The following is a 24,427-nucleotide window of genomic DNA, read 5'->3' as shown; positions in this document are numbered from 1 at the left end:
AAATTAAAACAACTCAATTTCAAATCCATAATATTAGGAAAATTTAAAAAATTAGAAAATATTGTGACAATTAGAATGTCAGAAAATGAAATGTAACACTATGATGAAGAAAGTATACATCTGCAAACAATCTGAAAATAGCTAGTAAAAATGAAGATACACGTACATCTCTACAACCTCATGTCTAAGTATTCTCATGCTCCAGAGCCTTACTTTACTTTAGAGTGTGGCCCTCTCTCACCTGGGAGCTTGTTACAAATGTAGATCTCAGGTGCACCCAGATCTACTAAATCAAAAGTTGCAATTTAACGAGATCTCCAGGTAATTTATATGTATATTAAAATTTGAAAAGCACTTCCCTAGACAAGAGTAGTGGTTCTTAAAATTGGATGCACATTAGGAAAACCTGAGATGTTCATAAAATATTCCAATGCATGAACCCTAATCCAGACAAACTGAATTGCCAACTATATATTATATTCAAAAGCTTCCCAGATGATTTCATTGTGCATCCTCTGTGCTAGATAAAACTTCTGTGCTAGAAAAAATTTCCTCTGCTTGATAACCTCTGTGCTAGATAAATTTCACATATGCACAAAACAGTTTATCAAAGATTATACAGTTTGAAAAAACAAAAATCCAAAATCCTAATTATCCATGGACCTATAAACTGTTAAGTCACGCAATAGTGTCCTGAACTGAAGACAAAATGCTTTAACTAGGTCTATGTGAACCAAAATCAACTACTCTAAAAAATAAAAAGTTGAGTGCAGAAAAACAATTGGTGGCAAGTACACCAATGAAACAGAATAAAGAGCCCAGAAATAGATTTACATAGATATACTCAACTGATCTCTGACAAAGGAGCAAATCGAATAGAATGGAGCAAAGAAAATCTTGCAATAAATGATGCTGAAGCAACTGAACAGCCACAAGCACAAAATAAATCTAGACACATGCTATATACCCTTCACAAAAAATACCCCAAAATAGGTCATAGACCTAGATACGAAATGCAGAACTATAAAATTCCTAGATGATAACACACCAGAAAATCTAAATGACCTTGGCTATTAAGATGACTTTTTAAATACAATACCAAAGGCACAATCCATAAAATAAATAATTGATATACTGGTCTGAATTAAAATTAGAAACTTCTGCTCTGTGAAAGACAATGCCACATGAATGAGAACACAAGCCACAGACTGGGAGAAAGTATTTGCAACAGACACATTTGATAAAGGAATGTTATCCAAAATACACAAAGAACTCATAAAACTCAACAATTAGAAAACAGACAACATGATTTTGAAAAAGGGCCAAACACCTGAATATATGAGTATATACATGTATACCTGTTTTTAAATTTAACATGGTTTCTTTTAATGATTTTTTCATTATTGCCTGTGCTTTATATCTTACTACTTCCCAAATTCAAAATAATAAAGTTAGTTTACATTTTTAAACATTTAAATATTTTTCAAAGCTTTTCATATTTGTCCATATTATTTCTATGTATGATGTGAAGTCAGAAACTACTTTGATATTTTCCCTAAGGTTGTTGATTTTCCTGATACCAATGACCAAATTGCACATTCATTTCTCCTGATTTGTGGCATCAAACATCCAAACTTCTGTGTGTGTTCTGAGTATGTTATGTGTTTTGTATGTATTCGTTTTATTCTGGTCAGTATTTTTGCCCCAGAGTTCTATAATTTTTAAGAGTATGATAGAATAAGTTTATCTTTTTCTTCCTTAATCAAAGTTGTTTTGGCTAATCTTTGTCCTTTACTCTTCAGTATTAATACTAGGTTAATCTTGCTGAATTCTGTGAATGGAAATGGAATTACCATAATTTTAAAAAGCATGTGGATTTATTGTGGAAATGTTAACATATTTTTACTGAAGTTTAACTAAATTCTCACAAGATTTATCACTTTCAGTAATATTTAATTTATCTTGGTTTCTACAAAGAAAATTATATATGATCTCCTCAGACCTTATTTTTTACCAATACTTTTACTTCTACCTTAGTTCCTAATCTTCTTGAACTAGTCAGGAACTCCAATACCATGTAAATTAGAAGAAGCAAAAATGGGCTTCCTAACCCTGTTTCAGTTTTTATGAAATATTAAAGATAATGATAACTGTAAATTATTGTAGATCATTTTGGTCACATTATAAAACTCTCCTGTTTGCAACATTTTTAATGTAAACTATATAATGTTTTCTTATGCAATGCTGTATTTAAATTTATTGGCATGATCATTTATAAGTAAATATTTCTCCTTTAATCTGTTTCTGTGGAGTATTAAGTTGATAAATTGTTAATATCCTCAGTCCTGGAATAAGGCATCATTTTCATATACACTGCTAGATTCATTTGATGGATTCAGTATTATAACTAAAATTTTTCTTTGTGCATCAGTGAAATTACTTTTCTTAGACTGTCTTTGCTCATATTTAATGTCATCTGATATTGGTTTCCTAAAACAAATTGGTGAGGTTTTTTTCTTTTTATTTTGAGGAATTGGCTTATAACAATTATTTCTTTGCATTCTGCTTTTCAACTGTTCTTCTGAGTGGGTTATAAAACATAGAAATGACTCCCTTAAATATTGGTAGATCCCTTCTATAGACTGTTTGGTGTATTATTTACTTTTTGCTAATAGAACATCCAAATTAATTGTTCCTTATAGGCAGGCTACATTCCCTAGAAACCAGTTGTCTATTTTATATTTCTGTCATCTTCAATATGTGATTTTCAATTTGTAAGGTTATGTTTAGGGGAAATAACATGGAAGACCATGAAAAGAAAGTTTTCGTGGGCCCAGACTAGAAGTGGCACACCTCATCCCTGCTCAGATTTCATTGTTTAAAAGAGTCATAAGTAAGTCCAAGATATCCTGGGAAACAGAATCTAGCCCTCCGTGAAGAACAGGAAAGGAATTTGGTGATCAATTAGTACTCTTGCTGTGCCCAGAAAGAAACGGATTACATTTCTGTACTGCAAAAGTGTATTTTTTTCTCCTGAGAATTTTGTTTAATACAACTTTTTAAAAAAGTGCCACTCAGTATCAAGCACACAATGCAGTTTCTTAAGGGATCATTTGAGTGTTACATCTCCCACCTGATAGAAACAGTTTGATGTTATAATCACAGCACGATTGTGCTGACTCCCTATCCAAGGCAGCATGTTATATACATAATGGTTTTTGTTATCAGCTGGTGACTCTGCTGTCATTCGGTACATGTTTTCTTCAATAAAATAACTGGCTGGCAGAAATGAACTACAGTCACTGCTGCTCTTATAATATGTTTGAAACACAGGTGGTCATCCCATCTCTGAAGATTAAAAGCAATTCAAAGATAAATGTAGAACAAAAGATAAACCAGGGCAGAAACTATGTAGTTTTAGGTGTTTGGTGAAACAGCATAAGAAGAGCTCTTATGTTACTCATCAACTGAGAAATATATTTCCATCTGCTTATACTAGTGCATTGATCTGGGCGCATACACTGTGACTGCTGTAATGCACATAAACTCACAAAAATCTGCTTAGGTATAAACACTTGATGTAATATTCATATTATGTTTGGAAAGGCAAATATAAAATTGGCCAATGCAGATTTCAGATAACAGAGAATAGTCTGTTCCCCAAAGATAGCAATCAAACTTTCTTTCCATTCCACAAGTTCAATAGAAATGATTTGGACCTATAATGTTTTAAACACTCAGAAGAAACAGTATATAACCCTTTAATCAGACCCTTTATCATGCTCATTTCTCTTACTCTGGTGTGCTTATACCCATATACCATGGGTACCCATACACCATGCAGCAAAGAGTAAAGAACCCTACAGCTGAAAAATCCTACAAGCATTTTTAACCCAAGCACCCACTCAAAGAGGTAATCTCTTCCCTAATCCTCCTGGTCTTTCACATTCTCTGAGAATTTTGATAACAGGGAGCTTACATTCTTATGAAATACTTTCATTGTGAGGATACTTCTTGTTATGGTACTTTATTATAAGGACTAGAAATCTACCATTATTCCATCCACTAGAACAACTTCGAATAAATCCACAAACCAATTCAAAATTTTTCCTTCCTTATATTTCTTAACTTTATGTAAACATGTCTGGCTTCCTCGGCTGTGTCTGTACATGGTATTGTATCTGGTCACTTGACTGTTCTGATTGGCTGCTAATTGTGAAATAACGTATCAGTGTTTCACTCTTAAATTGTAGTGATTACAACTGAACACATGACCCCTGGTATGGTTTCAGTGATAAACATGTCTCTAAACATGACTCTTAGAGATTTCCAAGTTATTTAACAGTGAGGAAAGGAGGGGAAAAACACAGATTCCTGTGGCACATTTCTAACACTCTCACTTCATTGCTAACATGAACCCACCCACCAGCACTGCTTGTAGTTGCTTAACCAGACAGGGTTCTTCCTGGCTGTGCAAATTCTTTGTCCACATGTCTCCATTCTGTTGTTTAAACTATCATTAACAACTCTCAATGACTTCTGAGATTTTTATACGCTCAATATGTTCATAGAAATCCTTGTATCTACTAAGCTATGTAACCTATCCAAAAGGTAAATTTAATTATTTTGACAGGGCTAAACCTTGCTCTTTTATTCTCTTAATCCTCGAGCCAAAAATATAAAGGTATTTTCTACCCTTCCATTACAGTAGTAGCTATGATGAAAGAATAATTATGATAGGTATAGACAAAAATATAGAACAGCAAAGAGCTAATGCTTTTAGGGTAGATTGTGTGTGTGTTCCAACTTTCAGAAAGAAGAGAGGATTTGGCTCGTTTTGGAGGGTGGGGGGGTTGCCAAAGGATGAAACTGGTGTGTTCAAAACAAGCAAGTTCAACAGGTGGGAGAGGTCGTTACAGAGCATGTGCCCAAAGCAATATACTTTTCAGTTTTAACTGCATTTTTAAGTCTTAAAATGTAATATATTATCTGGAAAGCCAATCTAAAAGTACATGATATTTTTCAGCTGGGATATGAAAATATGCCACACATCTAGTACCTTGGAGAAGTTAAAATAAACAAGCGTCTCTTAATAGTAACCCAGGGAGTAATTTACTCACGATGGTTTCTTTTTTTAAATTCAAAAGGGAGAAATAGTAAAATATTTGTTACTCAGAATGTAGTAATTAATATGAGAAAGAATGACTTTTCAATGAATGTGTTAAAGACTAACTCTTCAAATAAGGAAAATTTAGAACTGATGAAACTATTCTTATTCAACACTTTCTGAGCACTTGCTGTGTACTAAGTGTGATTGTGTAAAATACTCAGGGATTAACACATAATAGTTCCTGCATTGATATGAGTTCTCCAGAGAAATGTAGGAAAATTAACTTGTTCATAGCTTGAAAGCCAATAGAAGGAATAATTTCGGCTGGGACCAGCTACAGCAGGTCAGTCTCCTGCTGCAGCCGCACTGATGAGTGCACGGTCTGCACATGTGTCCTAATGCTTCCCAGCTGCATGCCTTCACACGAGTCACTCTTCACGGGGTGCCCTTCTCTGTTTCGATATGTACAGCATATTGTTCCACAATTCATCTTTGTATCTCCACCACCATCTTTTCATCTCTATCTGGGTTGGGTGATTTCCCTTCACATTTAATATTTTATGTGTTTGTCTCTTTTATAACTTTATATAATTATATTTTAATTCACTTCAACCTTTGCTTCCTCCCATAAAATACAAGTTACCAGAAAGAAGTGATTCTATTTTATTAGTTTTTTAAAAACTAGCACGTATTTTATTTCCTGGTGCATAGGAAGTGATAGATAAATTTGTATAGAGAGTTCTTTTAAGGTTTGCCTTTCTTTAACTACATTTGCCCCTTTATTACCATATTCCAGCATTAGCAAGGAACACAATGATGTTAAAAGATACACACATATATATCCAACATAGCATGTATCAACTATATAACAAATATGCATAAATGTATATATTCATACATATGTACATGTAGAGTTTACGTGTGTTCATATATATAGTTAACTGGTTATAGAGTTTCTGTATTGTACTTAAAATACTGAATAAATGTTAAGTCACCATATTTCAGTATTTTTATAAAAGCCCTCTATATCATTTTATCATGTCTTAAATTACCTATGAGTGCTTTCTCTACTAATGAAATGCTCATTATATTAAAACCTAGATACAAGACAATTTATGACATTGAACCTACTTGATGGAAATCAATGAGTTAAAAAGATAAACTTATTATTTAAAGCGAGATAATTATGAGTATATGAAATTTTCAGAGTTTTTGTGATTCACATTTAAATATAAGTCCCAGAAGCTAACCCCAGTACAAAACAATATCTGGCAAGAGACTGACATTTTTCCAATGCATGAATAATTAAAATACAACTTTTTTCCATGGGAACCATCTTATATCTTGGCAGTAGTCATAGTAGTATTTCAATAATTTATACAATTTTGAATATAATATAGTTAATGTCATAAAAGCAATTTCTTTGATATTAAATTATAAGAGAATGCACTTAGGCCACTGTGACTAATGATCTAGGGGCCAGCAACATGGCAAATTATCTTTTAACCCAATTTTGGAGAGAATTGTGCATGTAAACACAGAACTCTGCCATATAGCTGCATGGTAACATTTGGTTATTTCACTCAGAAAAGATATATGAAGCATTCTGTTTGAGAAAGCAAATAAAGGAACATGACTTAAAAAACATAGATAATTATTTGGGGTGCAGAATATTAATGGGAATAATGGTTTTATTATTTGAATTTCTGAATAAATTCTATTCTTAGAATATTTCCTGGTCGTGCTGGAGGTCTATCCATGGTTATTCTATGACAGGTCAGCCACCATATGTTAGTGTGAAAGAGTACAGTTTCAATGAGAAACCAAGCAATGTAATGTGAAAGTAGATTACTTGGGTCTTACAAGGCAAAACAACAGTCTGAGGGCTTTCCAGGATAGTAAAATTAAGACTTCAACTGAATCCAGACCACACAGGGTTTGGAGCATATGGTGAGGATTTTGTACACACATAAATCTATGGGCACTGTTTACCTTCATAGATCATGTAGATTTCTATATTATGACAGTTTCCCAGTATGTGATGAGCAAATGTCTTCAGTAAGTGGCAAATTTTTCTAATTCCCATAATGGTACCATTTGGGTTGGAGCCAGGGTAAGTCACAGGTATTTGGATAAGTTTGTATGGTACCAACAAATGGAAAAGTTTATGTTTTGAAGACTAGAAAACCTGGAAATCCATTTCCTAAATGAAAATTGTCACTGGTAGCTGCCTTCTCTGGACTGGTGCTTTTCCCACCAGGCCCTATCACTCACAATGTACCTGTGAACAGTTTGTCTTCACCTGCATCAGTTACTTATGCTTTGCTTAGGTGTCATAGCTTTTAATGTAAGTAACTGGGGCTTTGAGCCTCCTGGGAAATGTTCTCATATATTTTGGAGTCTCTATGATGCCTATTTCACTTTCTCTTTTGTGCCTTGATAATAATGCCTTGAAGTCAGTATAAGTCCTCCAACTTTCATTATTCTTGTTCAAATTATGCCCAAACTTAGTCATTTCAAAAAACTACAATTATGTGTTATACTCACAACACTGGAATATGGACACGGTATTTGCAGTCCCATGGGATGACTTCAACAGTTAGGTCCTGGAAGGGCTGAGGGGCTTCTAAGTTTGCTTTTTGTTCCTGTTGTTTCAGAACTTTACCATGTGAGGTCTACACATGGTGTCTCCATGTGTTTTCTCCAGCGTGGTTGGTCCATGGGGGTTAGGCAAATCATATAGCAGCCCAGACCTCCCAAGGCCAGTGTCCTCAGGAAACAAGGCAGATGACAAATGATATTTTATGACTGAGTCTTGGAAGTCACATAGCTTTTCTTTTCAACTCTATTATTTGAAACATCAAGAAGTCTACTCAAATTCAACTGAGGATGAGGCAGGAAGAATACAAAGATGCTGTTTATGATGGGTAAAGTATTTGGTGCCATATTTAGAAAACCTCTCCATAAGCCAAGTAGCAAAGAAGCAAGTGAGTGTGTGGAGGGAGAAATTGGGGATGAGATACATAGAATTTTGCCCCCAAGATAGACCTCGCCTCTGCCAACAAAATAAAAATTGTTAAGTTTTCACTACATTATACATAGTAATGTCCAGCAAATATTAAACTTTGCTGTAGGTATCCTTTTATTAGACAGGTGTCCAATGAGAAAAGGGAGAGAATGAAAATGATGTATTTTGAATCCTACTACCTTCTAGCTCAGTTTCTAGAGGATGTATGTCTTAAAGAAAGGGACACTATATTTTCAGCCATGGCTTAAGCACAATTTTCTTGGTAGGATATTGGGCCACATGGAAATCTCTTGGATCTATGTAAAAATGCATGCATAAAATACAAAATGAAATATATAAAACAATAGTGATTTTCTCTGAATACTAGGATTATAGCAAATGAAAACATATGAAATTACCTGGAGCCTTTTGTTTTTAATCTGTCTAAAGGTCATTTTAGTTGTTTCAACATGATAGGTGCTTTTGGGTTTTCTCTTCCTCATTCTTTATATGTATTTCCACATTCAATTCAATAGGTCTATAGTACCTTCATAATTAGGAAAATAAATATTATGTTTAAAGAAACCAGAGTACTTCAAAGAAGGCATGATTTTTCTGATTGTGCTGCAATGAGACCATCTCTGCAAGTACAAAAAACATAGCAGCCTTTAGATAAAAGTCTGCTAAAATACATTTACAGAAACCTGAGTCTATCAATGAGAACTCATATTTTACTGAAACAGGCTTACCTCCTGAAAGGAGAAACCAGGTGTTACGTTATAACTCTATGAGTCCAAGAATAGACATTGGACTCATGTTTCAAAAAACACTAAAGCAAGCTTTTAGAGATGGGAAATGTTTGCAAAGAAGGCAGCTGGGTTGTAGTATGACACAGCTGGGCTATTTCCTCTGGTTTATGTGGAGAATAGTTCATTGCCAAGGATGAGGCAAGAAGAGTTCACCCAGGCTACCCCATAGAGTGTTTACTGGCATGTTTCCAAACAGAACAGTGGAGCTGGCCACAAGGTTTATGGGGATAGTGACTGAAAAAAGGCACCTGCTTTCCTCAAGATAAATTCCTGGAAGGAGAAATCACTGGCTCACTGGGTTGGAATTTTTTTAAACTTCTCAGTGTATACTGCCAAATTGTTTCCAGGAAAAAGCTCATTATTAATTCTTAATAAAATGTTATCATCACTTCAGGTTTTAAAGATACGGAGTTGGTTCCTTAAGAATTCTGCCTCACTAGCATACCCAGGTATGGGCACCTGCATTTGTGTGTTCTAACGTGTTTCAGTTCTGGCATTCTTCCTCTGCGTTTTGTAACTACATACTAGGGAGATAGGTTTCGTAACTGCATACTAGGAAGATAGGTTTTCTACTAGGGAAAAGAGTGAATTAAGCAGGTATTGTAGATTCCCTGTGATATACAACAGGCTGTAAGTGTGCCTAGCCTTCCTCCTCCTCTTCCTGCTGCTGCTGCTGCTGCCTGAGGGAGTAGCTGCCGTTATGGTCCTGATTTTAAGCAGTGTTTTGTATCTTTGAACCATCCAATAAGTGAAGTTGAAGCTAGTTGGAGGTACAGAAGGGATTTGAACTCTGGTGTATAAACACTCATGTGTAGAGGCTAACTATTGATCCTGTAGCCAAAATGAAGCAAACAAAAACCCTTTACAGTCTAAAATGTTGAAACTCTTATATAGCAATGTTGTATTTTTCACTTCAAAATGTTTATATAGAAAGTAGAAAAGATGCCTTCAATCAAAAATGTTAAAATCATTAAATAAATATTAAGCTACCAAAACCTATCCTTTCTAAACCAGAAGCCTCATTAAATTGTATGTGTGCCTGTGCATTTGCCATTGAAAATCTGTCTACCAACAACATGCGCTTTCCTTCAATGAGAAAATCTGTCTTAAAATTTAGGAAGTACTGACTTGATGAATAATTTATGTATTAGGCAGTCACGCTAAGATGGAGAAAAGGGAAAGAGAGAGGGATGCTATTTCTACTTTGATTTTTCCATAACTACACATCCCGTGGGGTGTATTTTTCTTAGATGCTTGCTTATTTTCTTCTCTGCATTGCTGATTGTCTTGCTTGCTCCAACCAGAACTAATGCTGGATTTTCCCAAGGGAAAATAGCACAGTGGGGAAAGTTGCCCATGACACCTTTCTACCTCCAGTATGAAGCCCTCTTTACATACACTATGTTGCTCTCAGCAAGTATGAAAATTAATGCAAGCTATTAAAGTATCATCTCTCATCCAGGTATTTTAATATTAGGCCCTTAAAGGCAAATAACTGCTATAAGGATGTAAAAGAGGGCCTCTCTAATTAGAGTGGAGATTTTAAATAAATAGGAGAGGGGTATGTAAGAAGAGATCTTTCTGGTATCTTGCAATTAGTTTCGAAGCCTGTGAATATTGCAATTTACTCTATATCTGTTGGTATATGATCTCCTGCCTGAGTTAGTCCACCTCCCATTCCTAGGACTGAAAAAAAAAACCTCATCAGATTAGCCTGATGATTGTCTGGATGCAGAAAACTATAATTTTTAACCATCAAGTTCCACTTAAGTGCCATCTGTTTCATAAAGCCCCACTTAGCATCAGTATTCCCTCCAATTCTGGCTCCACTGGCAGAGTTAGATTTACTGTTCTGTGTTCCCAAAATACCTTGTGGTCACCAAATCCACTTTGTAGGATGTATGACTCCATATTATAATTAATATTATTACGTCTTTCTAACTCTTTAGACATTGATTTAAGATTAGTCTGCCTAATCGAGTTGGTGCTCAATAAATACTTGGATGGATGGAGGGATGGATGGATTAAAATAGGTCATTGGCTATTTTGCTATTTTATATAGCTGAAAGACACAGTAGATTGAGAAAAATGTGCACACAGGTTTTCTAATAATGGAAAACCACTAAGCAACATGATTCAAAGTTTGAACTGAAGTCTGAAAGATACATTTTTCTCAAACACGTTCTTTGTCCCCAAAACTCATTCTGCCATATTTCATCAGTAGGTAATTCACAAAACTGGCAAGTTTGCATTTACAAGTCATGCTTGGATATGTTTTCCTCCTACCACTAGCTGAGTGATGGAATGAGGGAGAAGCCATCGAAGTCTCTGAAATGTCATAATCTATAAAATGTCAGAGTCTATGAGCTGGACAAAACAATGTTGCTAGTTAGATTCAGGCCAGGAAATCATCGAGCACCCACAATTGTGCTAACCAATTTTAAAAAACATCATGAAACAATTTCTTCTCTGTTTGAGAACGGCACCTTTTGCAGGAGGTTTCTTATGTAACGTAGATAGATCTGCTCTCACTTCCTGGGTACTTGCCAAGACTGAAAAGGGAAGTGCCAGCCTAGGGAAAGGAGGACTGTTCTTTTACTATTGCCAGCCATTTCCAGATATGGAAGTGCAAAAAAAGCCAATTCTCCTAAGATTTATAGCTATGTCTGGCTTGTTCACTCGAGCACTTTGAAAAATCTTCAGAGATATGGTTTATTTGAACTAAACCAGATTCCAAGTCTGTGGAGAGAAAAAAAAATAAAACAGAAATAATAACATATAGCCCTGGCCAGGTAGCTCAGTTGGTTAGCAGAGCATTATCCTGATACATCAAGGTTGGGTGTTTGATTCCCAGTCAGGGCACATACAAGAATCAACCAATGGACACATAAATAAGTGGAACAACAAATCAATCTCTCTCTCTCTCACTCTCTCACTTTCCTTCCTCTCTCTAAAAACCAATAAATTAAAACATACATTCATACTTTTAAACTCAAATCCTTTAGACCTTGAGTTTGCATAACTTATCAAGTAAAAATAAATAAACAATGCACACAGTGCTGCCTAAAATGTCACAGCCCACTCTGCTTGAAATACATTTATATGATTATTCTCCAATTATTTCTCTGAGTTTGCATGACAAAAACTATAGTAAATAATGGAATGAAAGCATACCATTATTTTAAATGAGTTAAAAGAAATACTGAATTTCCAAACTCAGAGGATCCTTGAAAAAAAGTCACACAAGACCCATGGCACTATAATTAAATATTCACTGTATTCTCAGAAGTTTTATTGTATCCTCTTGCCAGGGTATGGGATTTTACAGGAAATCTTTAATCAGTTGAAGAAATATTAGCTCAGCACATGAAAGAAAAATAAAGCAGATACTTGTTGAATATCCTATATGTTTCAGGCCCTTTTGCAGGTGCTGGAGACATATATGCTGTTGAATAAAGTATGCGATGTTTCTATGACAAGGACTTCACTTACATGCTGTGAGGAGAACACAGGACATAAACTTGTAAAGAAATAAAAACCAATGACAATGACAGATTGTAGAGAATACTATAACAAAGAAATGATAAGAAAAAGAGGAGTGAGAAGGGACAAAGTGCTGTGGGAACAAATGGTTATTTCAATAAGATATGCACCCAGAAAATTGATCATACTTTAAGATGATCAACGTGATCAGAAACAAAATGTTTTAAAATGAAATTTTAACCTATTAACACTCACTCCAAAATTTACGTTTCAGTGTTTCTTCTTTCTGGTAAGTTTTTAGGGTGGAGGGATTCACTGTGAAGAGGTTAATCAAACAGAGCATTAAAAAGACAGAATCACTTTTATTTTTTATTTCTTGCTTGGCTGGGGAAACATATTTGAAGAACAGATTTAGTGATTGAGTGCATAATTCAAATAGATATATTAAAACCTTTTAAAAATTTTGGTAATGCTCTCCCACTCAGAGAATGAGTGGGAGTACACTTGGTGCACTCTAAAACACTAATTTTACAGCCTGTCTAAGGAATACTATGGTTACAATAAATGCTGAACTGATTTACTGGTTACTTTTATAATACATGAGTGTATAACTAAATAAATGGTATATATTTTAGAATAAATACTCCATCCAGCTTTTAGCCCTGGCAGCCTAAAGAATCCCTCCAAATGAATTGGTATCTGTGGTGTTTCATGGACTATTACAACTTAAGAACTCGATGGGGCATTTAATTGATTCCAGTGAGCCAATGTAAATTTACAGATCCAAATAGTCCATGTCTTGAATTTACAGTTAAAATAACCATCAAATACATCCTCTAATGGTTCTCAATATCATGTGTGACCCAGGCTTGCATCTACTGACACTTAGTATAGGTGTAAACTTTATTTTATTTATTATTTCTGAAAATCATCTGAGCAGACTTTTAGTAAAATAAAACTATTCTTATATGATTCCTGTTATGTATAGATTATTCACCCTTGTCTTGACTTTTTAATGGTTATATCCCAGACTACAAGATGAATTCTTAGAAGAAATTTTATTTAAATCAGTGAAGGCTGCTCATTAAACAAACAAAAACATACTTATGTAGCACAGAAAATAAGTAATAATAATAATAATAATAATAATAATAAAAACCCAACCAGGCTGCCTCTCACAAACTCAATTATCCATTATACTGCAAATAGTAGGGACTAATACAAAATGTTTGGCTGAGTGGAAATCATTTGGAAACAAATCATTAGGATTTGTTTTTCACATGTATTCTAAGATATTCCTTGCCTATAACACCTTACACCTACGAGAGGACACTGTGATAGATGATTCAGATTGGGGGAAGCAGTTGGGACAGGTCAGACCACATAATTTTTGGAGAAACTGAGACAAATAAAAGATTTAAATTACCTTTAGAGAATTTAAATGTATAGATGCATTTAAATACATATCATTCTCTCATCATTAAATCAACTGAATAAGAGTGGAGGATAGGCCATACTAAGTAGCAATTGAATTTGAAACCCTTGAATAATTAAAGTCAAGCAGGTTATTAATTTGAGGGATCAAGAGTGATTTCTTTAAATGTATCTTGGAATTTTATAGAACATTTAATCCTAACACAACCTTTAAATCTACTTTTAATCTCTATCTCGGAGAACTTTCAATATTTTACAATCTCTTTAACTGGTGATATACAACAAATAATTTTAAACTCAGTTATAAAGTCTTGGATTTCCTTAATTAGACTCCCAGTTAGGAAAGAGATTATTCTGTGATTTAGTATGAAATCTAGAACTTCTGTCTTTTGCTATTTTTATTTTTGGTGTCATGATAATGTTGTAATAATTAGTTTCTGCAAATTAAATAATTTTACATTTAGATGAGTAACATATTTCTTTATTACTCTGCTCTGGTCACAAATAAACAATGTACGCAGAAATCCAAAACACTTGTTAAAATTCATAGATATTTAGTGAGTTAAAATATTTGAACTGATTGAACACATTTGCTAATTTTTAAAGACATCATTTAAGGTAAATTTCTTTAAAAAGGGCTTTGAGAAAGTTTGGATTGAAGTATATAGAAAAGAAACATGCATCTAGAACAGTAAGTTATTTTAACTCTCCTCATTTTTCTTTTTTCTATGCTAGAGCACAACATATTGGACATACTATAAGACACACTGCTTTGTCATTCATAAATCCCAATAGAGTCCTTACCACCTGTGTGTGTGCCTCATTTACACACAAACGGTAACCCAGGGAGAGCTACCAGAACTGGATGGTCTTAAGATGTCTGAGATGTTACTACTTTCCCTTGCTTCTGCTGCCAGCGGAGAAGCATCTCTATTTTCCCTTAGCCTGATGCTCCCTGGAGTCATCCCAAACCCTTCCCCACTACCATACCTTATTCTGGAGGTAGAGCTGACAAATACTTCCATTATGTTGTTCTACATTGAAGTTATCATTAGTTTTCTCCATTATAAACAGTGCCACATCGAATAGCTTTGTGCATAAAATGTCCTACGTGCTTCACATTTAAAAAAAAGCAATATGAAACCAATCTCTGTCAATTTGAACCCAGAAGACATACCTATTAGATATATGTTACTCATGTAAAATGGTAAACTAAAAGGTCAAGAATATTTATTTTATCTTTGTTACATACCCTTCTGTCTCCTTTTAATTTCAAGTTCTTTGAGGACAAGGATTATACTTTGATATTTTTACATTTCTTGTATGTCCAGAATTAACCTTTCATAATACTCTATAGCAGTCTTAAACTGAGGATGCAATGGCTTTGAATATTCAGTGAAGTGACATCTGTTTTTGCCTTCACAAACTACAGTGCATGTAAAGGCTTTCATTGCCTGCCCCCTCCTCGTTACATACAGGATCTGCTATCAACAGGTGATGCATTCTGGGGAGAACAGACTTGCCAAAGGGATTTTCCCTTACTAGTCTCCTCTTTCCATATGTTCCTTCCCTGTAGCATATCCTCAATTATGATGCCCTGAGCAGTGATTGCAATCGCTGAGATGACATGTCACACCTGGAATTCAACGCTTTCCCACCACACAATTTCCTATAGTTGAATGCCAAATCTAAGTTTACAGCTAAGGAACTTTGTTGTTGTTTTTTTAAGGCAAATATTGTGCTTAATGTTAGTTTACAACTATGTTTACTGCTTAAAATATAAGTAGATATATAACATAAAATGAAACATATTTAACTTATACATAAATATAAGATGAAACTAAACTATCTGAGGTCAGATAGAATTGAGAAAATAATGTAATTGAGAGGATAGAATGCATGGTCTTATGATACTCCATCACTATTCTTAAATAATCACTTGTATTTTTAAAATATACAAAGAAACTAGCTAAGCTCTGCTGATCTCTGTGTACCATACTCTATATAAAGGAAAAAGTGCTTCCTAACTTTTTTATTTTATTTTCTTAACAGGGTGCATTGGTATATATGCATGCTGTTTTTATGTATATGTGTTTGCGTATGTGCGATACATATATTTCAGAGTTTACTATGTCAAACCTATACCTGCATCCACACAGCCAATGATATTCCTGTTTACTGTTATAAGCTTATTTTTATTAACTCTCATGTTCTCAGTAGTAGGTCATTCACATATTTCCTTATTTTCTTAGTATGGCATTTTAATGTCTGTATTTCTGTTCTATTTCAGTTAAGCTAAAAAGAGTATCTTTTGGAATGATTTTTGTTTTTTATTATTTTCCCAAGAAGAGCTCACTGAAGAGTTTAATGATAATATGTTTTAAATGCCAATTAAAATGTCATTTAGAAACATTACAATTGTATATCACTTTGGAAGAAGCCTTTTATTCAATCATAGCAACAGTTACATATAGTGAAATGCTTTATATTTGAAATCATTATCCTAGATTTTCTTTTAGCAGGGTTATAGTTTCATTGAAAACAATCAAAGATGATATTCAAAGTATAGGTGATTTAATTTATCCTTATGATAGATTTTAGTTACTGTTTTTTTTTTTTAAATAACTGTGAAAACATCTCTTGCATAAAGAAACTCTAAGACCCTAACAATTAGCATATCCTATTTTTCTTATAATTATCGAGGTATCCAATTGCCATTTGTTTAGTTTTAATGGGGAACTTTAGCATACTACAATTTTTATATAGTAAACCAAAATTTACGGCAGTTATACACTCCCAAAGTGATGAAGTACTACTTACTGAGAGCCATTTTTAGGCATGGGAGAAAGAAAGTACTGAAAGTAACACAATGTGATATATGTCTTCTGAGGTATCTAATAATAAGAGCTAACACTGATGCCAGGCTATTTTCTGAGTCCTGTAACGTGTCCCGACTTGTTCGATTCTCACAGCAGCTATATGAAGTTTGTACTATTATCTCCAGCTTCCAGATGGAGACAGATGGACACACTGAGACTGAGATACATTAAGTAACTTGCCCTAGATAACACACTGGCCAGAAGAGGACCCAGGATTCATATCCATGGTGTTTGACATTTAAGTGAGACTTTTAGGTATTTGAGAAAATAATGGACATTTTAATCTGAGACATTAATTTAGAGATTTTCTTTTTCAACATGCCTAAAGTGTATTCCATGATCAGTAGTTCCACCCAGTAGTTCTGGGGTAAAACTTCCATAGTCTAATAATTCAAGGGAAAATCCCCTTTACTCCTTGAGATGTTCATTGGGCATAACAGAGGTTCTAAGAAAAAGAACCTCTCCATGTGAACTTGTTTCAACCAGTGATTTCTAGCCGTTACTGACAAGACAACTCTTATTGAACACACATCTCCCAGCCCTTGGGAATAGTGTTTCTTAGAATATAAATACTGAGAATCTCCAGCCCTACTATTTGGCAGATGGAAACTGAGGCCCCAAATGCCTTCAGGACCCTGCAATCTTACCTTCCAATCTTGTACGTATTTCCCTCTCACTCAGCTCTAAAATCAGCCTGTAGGCATAACTGTTCTGTTCTTTTAAGTTTCTTCCAGATTTCCATTTCATTTAATATTTGCAGCAAGAAAGCCATCATATAGTGAAGATACATGGGTGGAATAGACAGAATAACTATATTCTAATTTACTTAATACAACGTATCTATAATCAGATTTTAATTTAAGCAATGTTTAAACATTTTTTGTCATTAAATATTCCATTTATTTTAAATATTATGTATCTAAAAATTAAAGAAAATAAGACTAACCAACCAGCAACAACAATAACAACAGAAAACCTCTAGCAGAGTCCTGAGGATGCAGAGAATCTATTCTGAAAGTAATGGTCATAGGCCATATGTACATTTCACCACCACAGCTTTACTGCATGTTATCATGGAGTTACCATAGATAGATCAACAGCTTATTATATATTCTTTCTGACCACTGCATGTTTTACCATTTCAGTTCCTCCGAAGATATATGACATCTCAAGTGATATGACCATCAATGAAGGAACCAATGTCACCCTTATTTGTTTGGCCACTGGGAAACCAGAGCCTTCCATTTCTTGGCGGCACATCTCCCCATCAGGTAAAGCAGAAATATGTCAGTGCTGTTTGTGCTGTTCAGTATTCTCCTGTAACTTCGCTTGTTCCAAACTTAAGAGTCAACTTATTCCCTTTACATCTTATTCATGAGGACATCAGGATGCATATTTTTAATCTCTTCTTCATACCTAAAGACTTGCAGTTCACAAAAGTTAAGTGAATATTATCTGTCAGAGCCCAGAATAGAACCCATGTCTCTTGATTCTTAATCAAGTTATTTTCATTTTAGTATACTGGACAATCACAAATCAATAGACAAAAAGCCCAAATGGAAATATTACAAGAGAAATATTTTCATTTAAATGGTGTAAGGCTTTTATTCTGTTAGCATTCACATGTTAATAGGCCAGCATGAGCTGCTGAGGTAATCAGCAGAGAATCACATTATACAAATTATGAGGTTGCAGTGTCTAATTTGAAAGTGCAGTTCAGAATCAAGGATCTAGTCGTTAAAATTAAATTCTAACTGATGAGGGGTCTAAAAACCCAAGAGCGTAAGTGACTTGTACAAGATCACATAACTACGTGGAATTAGGGGACATAACATGTGTTCAGATTTCAGTGCACACCCTCCTACCTTGAAGAGGTTGTCTGCTTTGGGAAGCTGAGGATAATCATCATCAAAACACTTGTTTTCACAGCAAGAACTTGAACAGAATCAACTTGTGTAAAATTTTAATATTTCAACTATATAACTTTGAATGTACCATGAAAGTGAAGGTGGTGCTTTTAATGAACAGGTTTCCACAACATTTCAGGTAATAAAAATTGGTTCTATTTGTTTTATATTTTTAGTGGAAATCACTTCAACGAGGCTGTTGTGATGAAAATGCTTTTAAAGAAATCAGAAAGTCACATTTTATGTAGCCATAGCCAGAGTACAACTGGAACATCTATTTGTTCTGCTAATACTTTTTTTAATATCACTTATCCTTAAGTGTCTTTCAGTTTCCTCAGTTATGCAGTAGGTCTAATGAGACTTGCTCACATCATATGCTTAGTATTGCTATTAATGTGAGAAAAAAATCAATGTAACACCAGTATACACTTATATAATATACATTATGGCCTCTATAATATTTCTGAAACACAAGTGCACTCCTGACTGCCAACACTTCACTCTCTAGAGTGACTACAGAATCATAAAAGCTGGTATGTGAGCACTAAATTAGTGGCAGGCTCTGTGGGGTGGGAGACAGACCCAGGACTAAGAATTAGGATACATGTGCTCCTACCTCGATGTCCCTATTCATCTGTTCAGCCAGTCCTGATGCAAATCTCTTAGCCTCGGTTCCTCTCAGTTAGCTTCCTACCTTCCAAAAATCAAATGATAATAATCCCTGGCTATTGTGAGACACAAAATAGATAATAGGCATAAATGTGCTTTAAAAAGTATAAGGTGCTATGCAAATATATGACTGATTCTTAATCATCTCTCCAGGGATTTAAATCTGATATGGTAATATATTTTCTGTAAGAACAAAGCACATAATTTACATCTTTATATAATTTAAGATTCATATGTTGGATTGAACTCTCCTGCTTTCCAGTGCTTGTTGTTATGCATATTTTTAAAGTGCTTGGATACATTTTTAGTTTAATTAAATAGCATGAATGTTGGTTAGTGAAGTTATTAGAATAATGACAATGGATAACATCATGAAGCTGCAAGTAGACAGATTGGGTTTATGAGTTAAACTGTGCATAGATTTGTTTTCCTCATCCTTCCATACAAAGAAAATTAGTAAAATTAGCATAAATATTAGTTATTATCCAGTGAATAGCTAAGCATGCTTATATTTTTATAAAAGTGTCCAATAATGTCAAATCATAATGTGTTAATGATCTGTATTAAAGTGAACAGCACTGTCGCGTTTCTGCTTTAAATAACATCTGATAATTCTGTTGATAATTCTGTTAGCTCTTGTCAACTTATATGTTTACACTCGAATTCAAAATTGTTAAATTCACTGGTATGTTTATATTTTACCTAAGAAATGTCAATATTTTGTATGTCCTCCTCTTTTCTTTTGCTATATCACAACAGAAATGTGACTCAAAACAGCAGCCACCATATAAACAATGTTTAGTGTTAAAAATAGATACAGATATATAATCAATTCTTGAATAATGCAATGGTTAGAGGTGTTGACCCAGCACATTCTAAAACCCACTTATAAATTTTGACTCCCTCAAAACCTGACTTGTTGCTTGGTATCTAAGGGCTATTGGTTCCAGGAACCCCCCCAGACACCAAAATATGCAAATACTCAACTTCCCTATATAAAATGGCCTAGATCAGTACATACAGTGGGCTCTGTGGAATTGGTGGACCCTAATCTGCAAATCAAAATTAATACAGGTACTTATTGAAAAAATATACATGTCAGTGGACTTGTACATTTCAATCCCTTGCTGTTCTAGGATCAACTGTACTCTCTGTCAACCAGAGAAACGATGGCTAGGTTTTGTACATGTGTGATTTGTTTGTGTTTTTTTACCAACATCTTTGGGAATTTTTGCCAACTTAACTCATGATCTACTCTCCGTTTAAAAATCAATAAGAAATGTGTGGTCACAGAATAATAGCTTCACAGAGCTTCTCTCTAAAATACAGAAAGCTTAGGTTGTGGTTTAGCCACATTGCAGATATCACCTGAGCCAGCTGGAGTTGCTATTTCACTTTTTAGTTCAAACATCTCAGTGTATTTTTCCTAAAAGCATCTCTCCTAAGAAGTTTCAAGATATATGAGCTTCCTTGGAGTTTACTTACACCGATGATTTCTTTTTTTCTTCTGTATGTCAGAATTTATTTCAAATTTATATTTAAAAGTTATTGCAATAATCATTTAAAGAGCACACTATATTTGTTACTCAGTTCCATTCATGATCATTTTTCCCTTTTGCTTCATCATTTTCTGTGCATAGAGTATGTAGAAAAATACATATATGTATATATATGTACATATGCATATATATTCATTGAATCATTTGAGAGCAACCTCTACATTTCATGCTCTTTTCTCCCTAGTTATTTCAGTTTGCGTTTCTCAAGAACTAGGGCATTCTCTAACAAAACCATAATGCAGTTTTCAACTTTTATACATCTAGCATTATTATACTTTTATTGAACTACTATTCATCTTCCAATTCTGTCAACTGATTGAATAATGTCCTTTATAAAATTATTTTTCCTCTAGTACAGAGTCCAATATTTTATTTAGTTGTCATATCACTTTAGTCTTATTTAGTCGGGGTAATAATTCTTTAGTCATTTTTTGTCATTACTGAACACTGACATTTTCAACAATGCATGTACCCCTTGTTTAAAATAGAGTATCTCTCATTTTGAGTTTGACTTGTGTTTCTTCATTAGATTCTAGTTATGCCCATCTGGAAATAAATAAATGGAGTTGTAACCTTCTCAAGGAATGATAGCCAGAGGCACAGGATATCCATCTGTTCCTCATTTGTGATGTTAATTTCTATTACCCAATCAAGATGTTGTCTGATTTCTGCCCTGTGCAGTTACTTTTTTCTTTCCCCATGCTACCAATAAGCAGTAGGGGAGGATTTTAAGGCCATAAATACAAATATCTGCTATTTGTCAAACTTACTCTTAGATTTAGCATTATCAGTGATTCTTTTGTGAACCAGTCTTTACCCTACTGATTCCAAAAGATTATTGCTTTTTTTTCTCACTGAAGCAATCCTGTAACTTTCACTCTATATCACTTGGCTTTCTGCTGTAAACAAGAGCCTCATTTTCCCTTATTTGTGATTCATTTGATTATTTATCTACATCTTATGCCATAGACTTATGGATTCCTAACTTTTAAAAATTGTTATGATTCATTACTATTTTAATTATTTTGATGCTCAGACTGTCCCTGATTTGGCCAGTGACGGTAACTTCATTCTGACTTTTGCTTGTGTCACGGTGATAGGCCACATCATTTTTTTTAGCATTTGCATACTTTCCTGTGTGACAATATATGCCAGGCTCATCTTGTGTCTTTCCTGCCCCAGCTCTAAAATCAGCCATTACACTTACTGTAATTACACACCATACACTTGGGATTAATATCATTACATATTGGTTTAAAATAAATAACAGTTGATCTGCCTTACAGCAAAATTACTGGAGACTCAGAGACTCAGAGACCTAGGCCACTTCCTGTGATGTTCTAATAACCACAAAATTTAAATAACCTCAGTGCAAAGGACAAATCATATTTTATCTAAAAACAATCATGGAACAGGGCCAGCAATGTTGTATATGCCAATATGAACTAATAGTAAAAAATATTTATATTAAGAAATAAATAAGGATGAATTTGTTCTATTGCCAGAGATTTAGATAGTTCATACATATTTGTTTACAAGAGATCAAATCGTTTTGACTAATCTCTGATGGGTTCCTTATCTACTCAGAAAATTTTCAAAGTTTAAAAAATATTCCTAATATACAGTACATGATTTATTTTTATTCCTACAAGTGATTTATTTTGCATCAGATGGTACTGGAATATCAGTGATTAAGATCATGAACTTTGATGTCAATCAGAATTAGATCTAAGACCCAGATCTTCCTCTTAAGAAGTGTGAGATCTTAGACAAAATTGTTAACCTCTTTAATTTCAAACATAAAGTGATGATAATAATTATACCCAATTCACAGAAGTGTTATGAAGATTAAATAGAATAGTATAGAATATTGAAAAAAAGTTCATGATTTATGACAAATATCCCATAATATTAACTATTAATGTACTACTCAAATGTGTTTAATTTTTGACCAGATAGAATCCCCAACTCTCTTTCTGAAATTGAGGGGCCTATTTACAGGTCTTAAATGCAATTCACGTAGCTGTTCTCAGATGAGAGTGTTATGAAGCTAAAAATCACTTCCAATTTATGGAGAATATTTACAAGCTTACATAAGCCACTTGATTTTGAATAGAAAGACAAAATAAAAATTTAATCACATATCATTTTACCAATAAGTCTAGCTTCAATCAGAAAAAAAATAGGAAAAGTTAAAAGATAAATTTTAAAATGATAGATTACTGATAAAAATATGGGACATTTTGAAAACCTCTGTCAAATTTTTACTTATTATTAATTGCTGCTTATCTTAATCTGTTTCCTAGTTTATTCCTATTCTTTAATATCTGGAATCTCCAGAAATGCTCTGACTCTATACTGCTGGTGTTTATTTTCTGACAAAGATATTATTTTGGCTCTGAAGCTACGAAAATGTGATAAACAATTGCTGTATGTCTCAAACTCTTTGTTGTCTAATTTCCATATGCCTAGCGCCTTTTGGCAGGATGTCCTATCCTAATTATCCACAGGAGTTAAAACTGTTTCCTAACTCAATATAACGTCTATTCAGTTAGGTCACCTTTCTCCTATTCTATTCTGGATTCCATCCCTTCTCATTGTTTTAGATTCTTATTTCACTTAATACCCTCTTTAATCTTTTCCTTTCTATTCACTCCTGTTGTCCACATTTAAACAAGTTTGCTCCTCTTTTCTGATACCAGCCCTTTGATACTTATCACTATTGTTTGATAAACAATTATTGGGCATTTATAAAGGAGAATACTAACAAGTGGTCAGAAATGTAAGAATACAAACAGAAAGCCAGGATTTTGAGAAAGTAAAGGAGGAAAGAGTTTCCTAGGGCAGTGAGCAATGTCAATCAAGTCAAATAAGAGCCAGACTGTTACCTTTGTGTTAGATTGTTTGGTGATCATGTGACAATTCAGTAACAATGAGTGAGAAACCCAACTGCTGAGGATTAAAAGAAAATGAGCAGCGAAGAACTAGATGTGGAGGCAAAACTATGCATCCAGTTAGTCTGGATGGAAGTCTGACTTCTCTGCTTTTACACATGCTGTTTCTGCTATTAGCAATATCCTTTTCCCTGTATCCAGTCAACAATCTCCTAGTTATCCTTCCATGTTTTATGAAATCATTCTAAAGCATCCCAGGAAAAGTCATGCTTTTTGTTTTCCATAGTTGCATAGTACCTTATGCTACCAGTTGGGTAAAACTGTTCTCAGAATTATAGTCATTGGCTTTGTTTGTCTAAGGCTCACAGGACAAGGGGCTCCTTATGTTAGGAAACAGTGTCTGTTTATGGTGAGTGGTATCCCATTGCTTAGCACAGGGCCTGGCACAAATTGAGCTCCACAAGTATTGCTAAGTTAAAAAATGCTGTTCTCTGTTCTTGCATTCTACATGACTTTTTAGAATTAAGAATTAAATTTTGATAAGAGATAACATGGTACTAATACAAACAAGTGTTTTCTTTCTGTTATTTACCCATTACCTCACCCTCTAATATAAACACAAACATATCCCTAAATATGAAGCAGCCTTTTGCTTTCCATTTAGTTTCAATATGGC

The 24,427-nt window shown here is 34.1% G+C and overlaps 1 protein-coding gene across 1 annotated transcript in view; it reads left to right on the top strand.

Moving 5' to 3' along the window:
- Window positions 1-24,427, top strand: part of NEGR1 (neuronal growth regulator 1) — an 838,303-nt gene that overhangs the window by 435,741 nt on the left and 378,135 nt on the right. The window contains exon 3 of the mRNA XM_028513898.2: window positions 17,868-17,993. Coding sequence (XP_028369699.1) covers window positions 17,868-17,993 — 126 coding nt within the window. The remainder of the gene's footprint in view (window positions 1-17,867; window positions 17,994-24,427) is intronic.

The sequence above is a fragment of the Phyllostomus discolor genome, chromosome 5 (genome assembly GCF_004126475.2).
Source record: "Phyllostomus discolor isolate MPI-MPIP mPhyDis1 chromosome 5, mPhyDis1.pri.v3, whole genome shotgun sequence".
In the NCBI taxonomy this organism is placed as follows: domain Eukaryota; kingdom Metazoa; phylum Chordata; class Mammalia; order Chiroptera; family Phyllostomidae; genus Phyllostomus; species Phyllostomus discolor.
The sequence above is the reverse complement of the archived record's forward strand: the minus strand, read 5'-3'. Positions and strand labels throughout refer to the sequence as shown.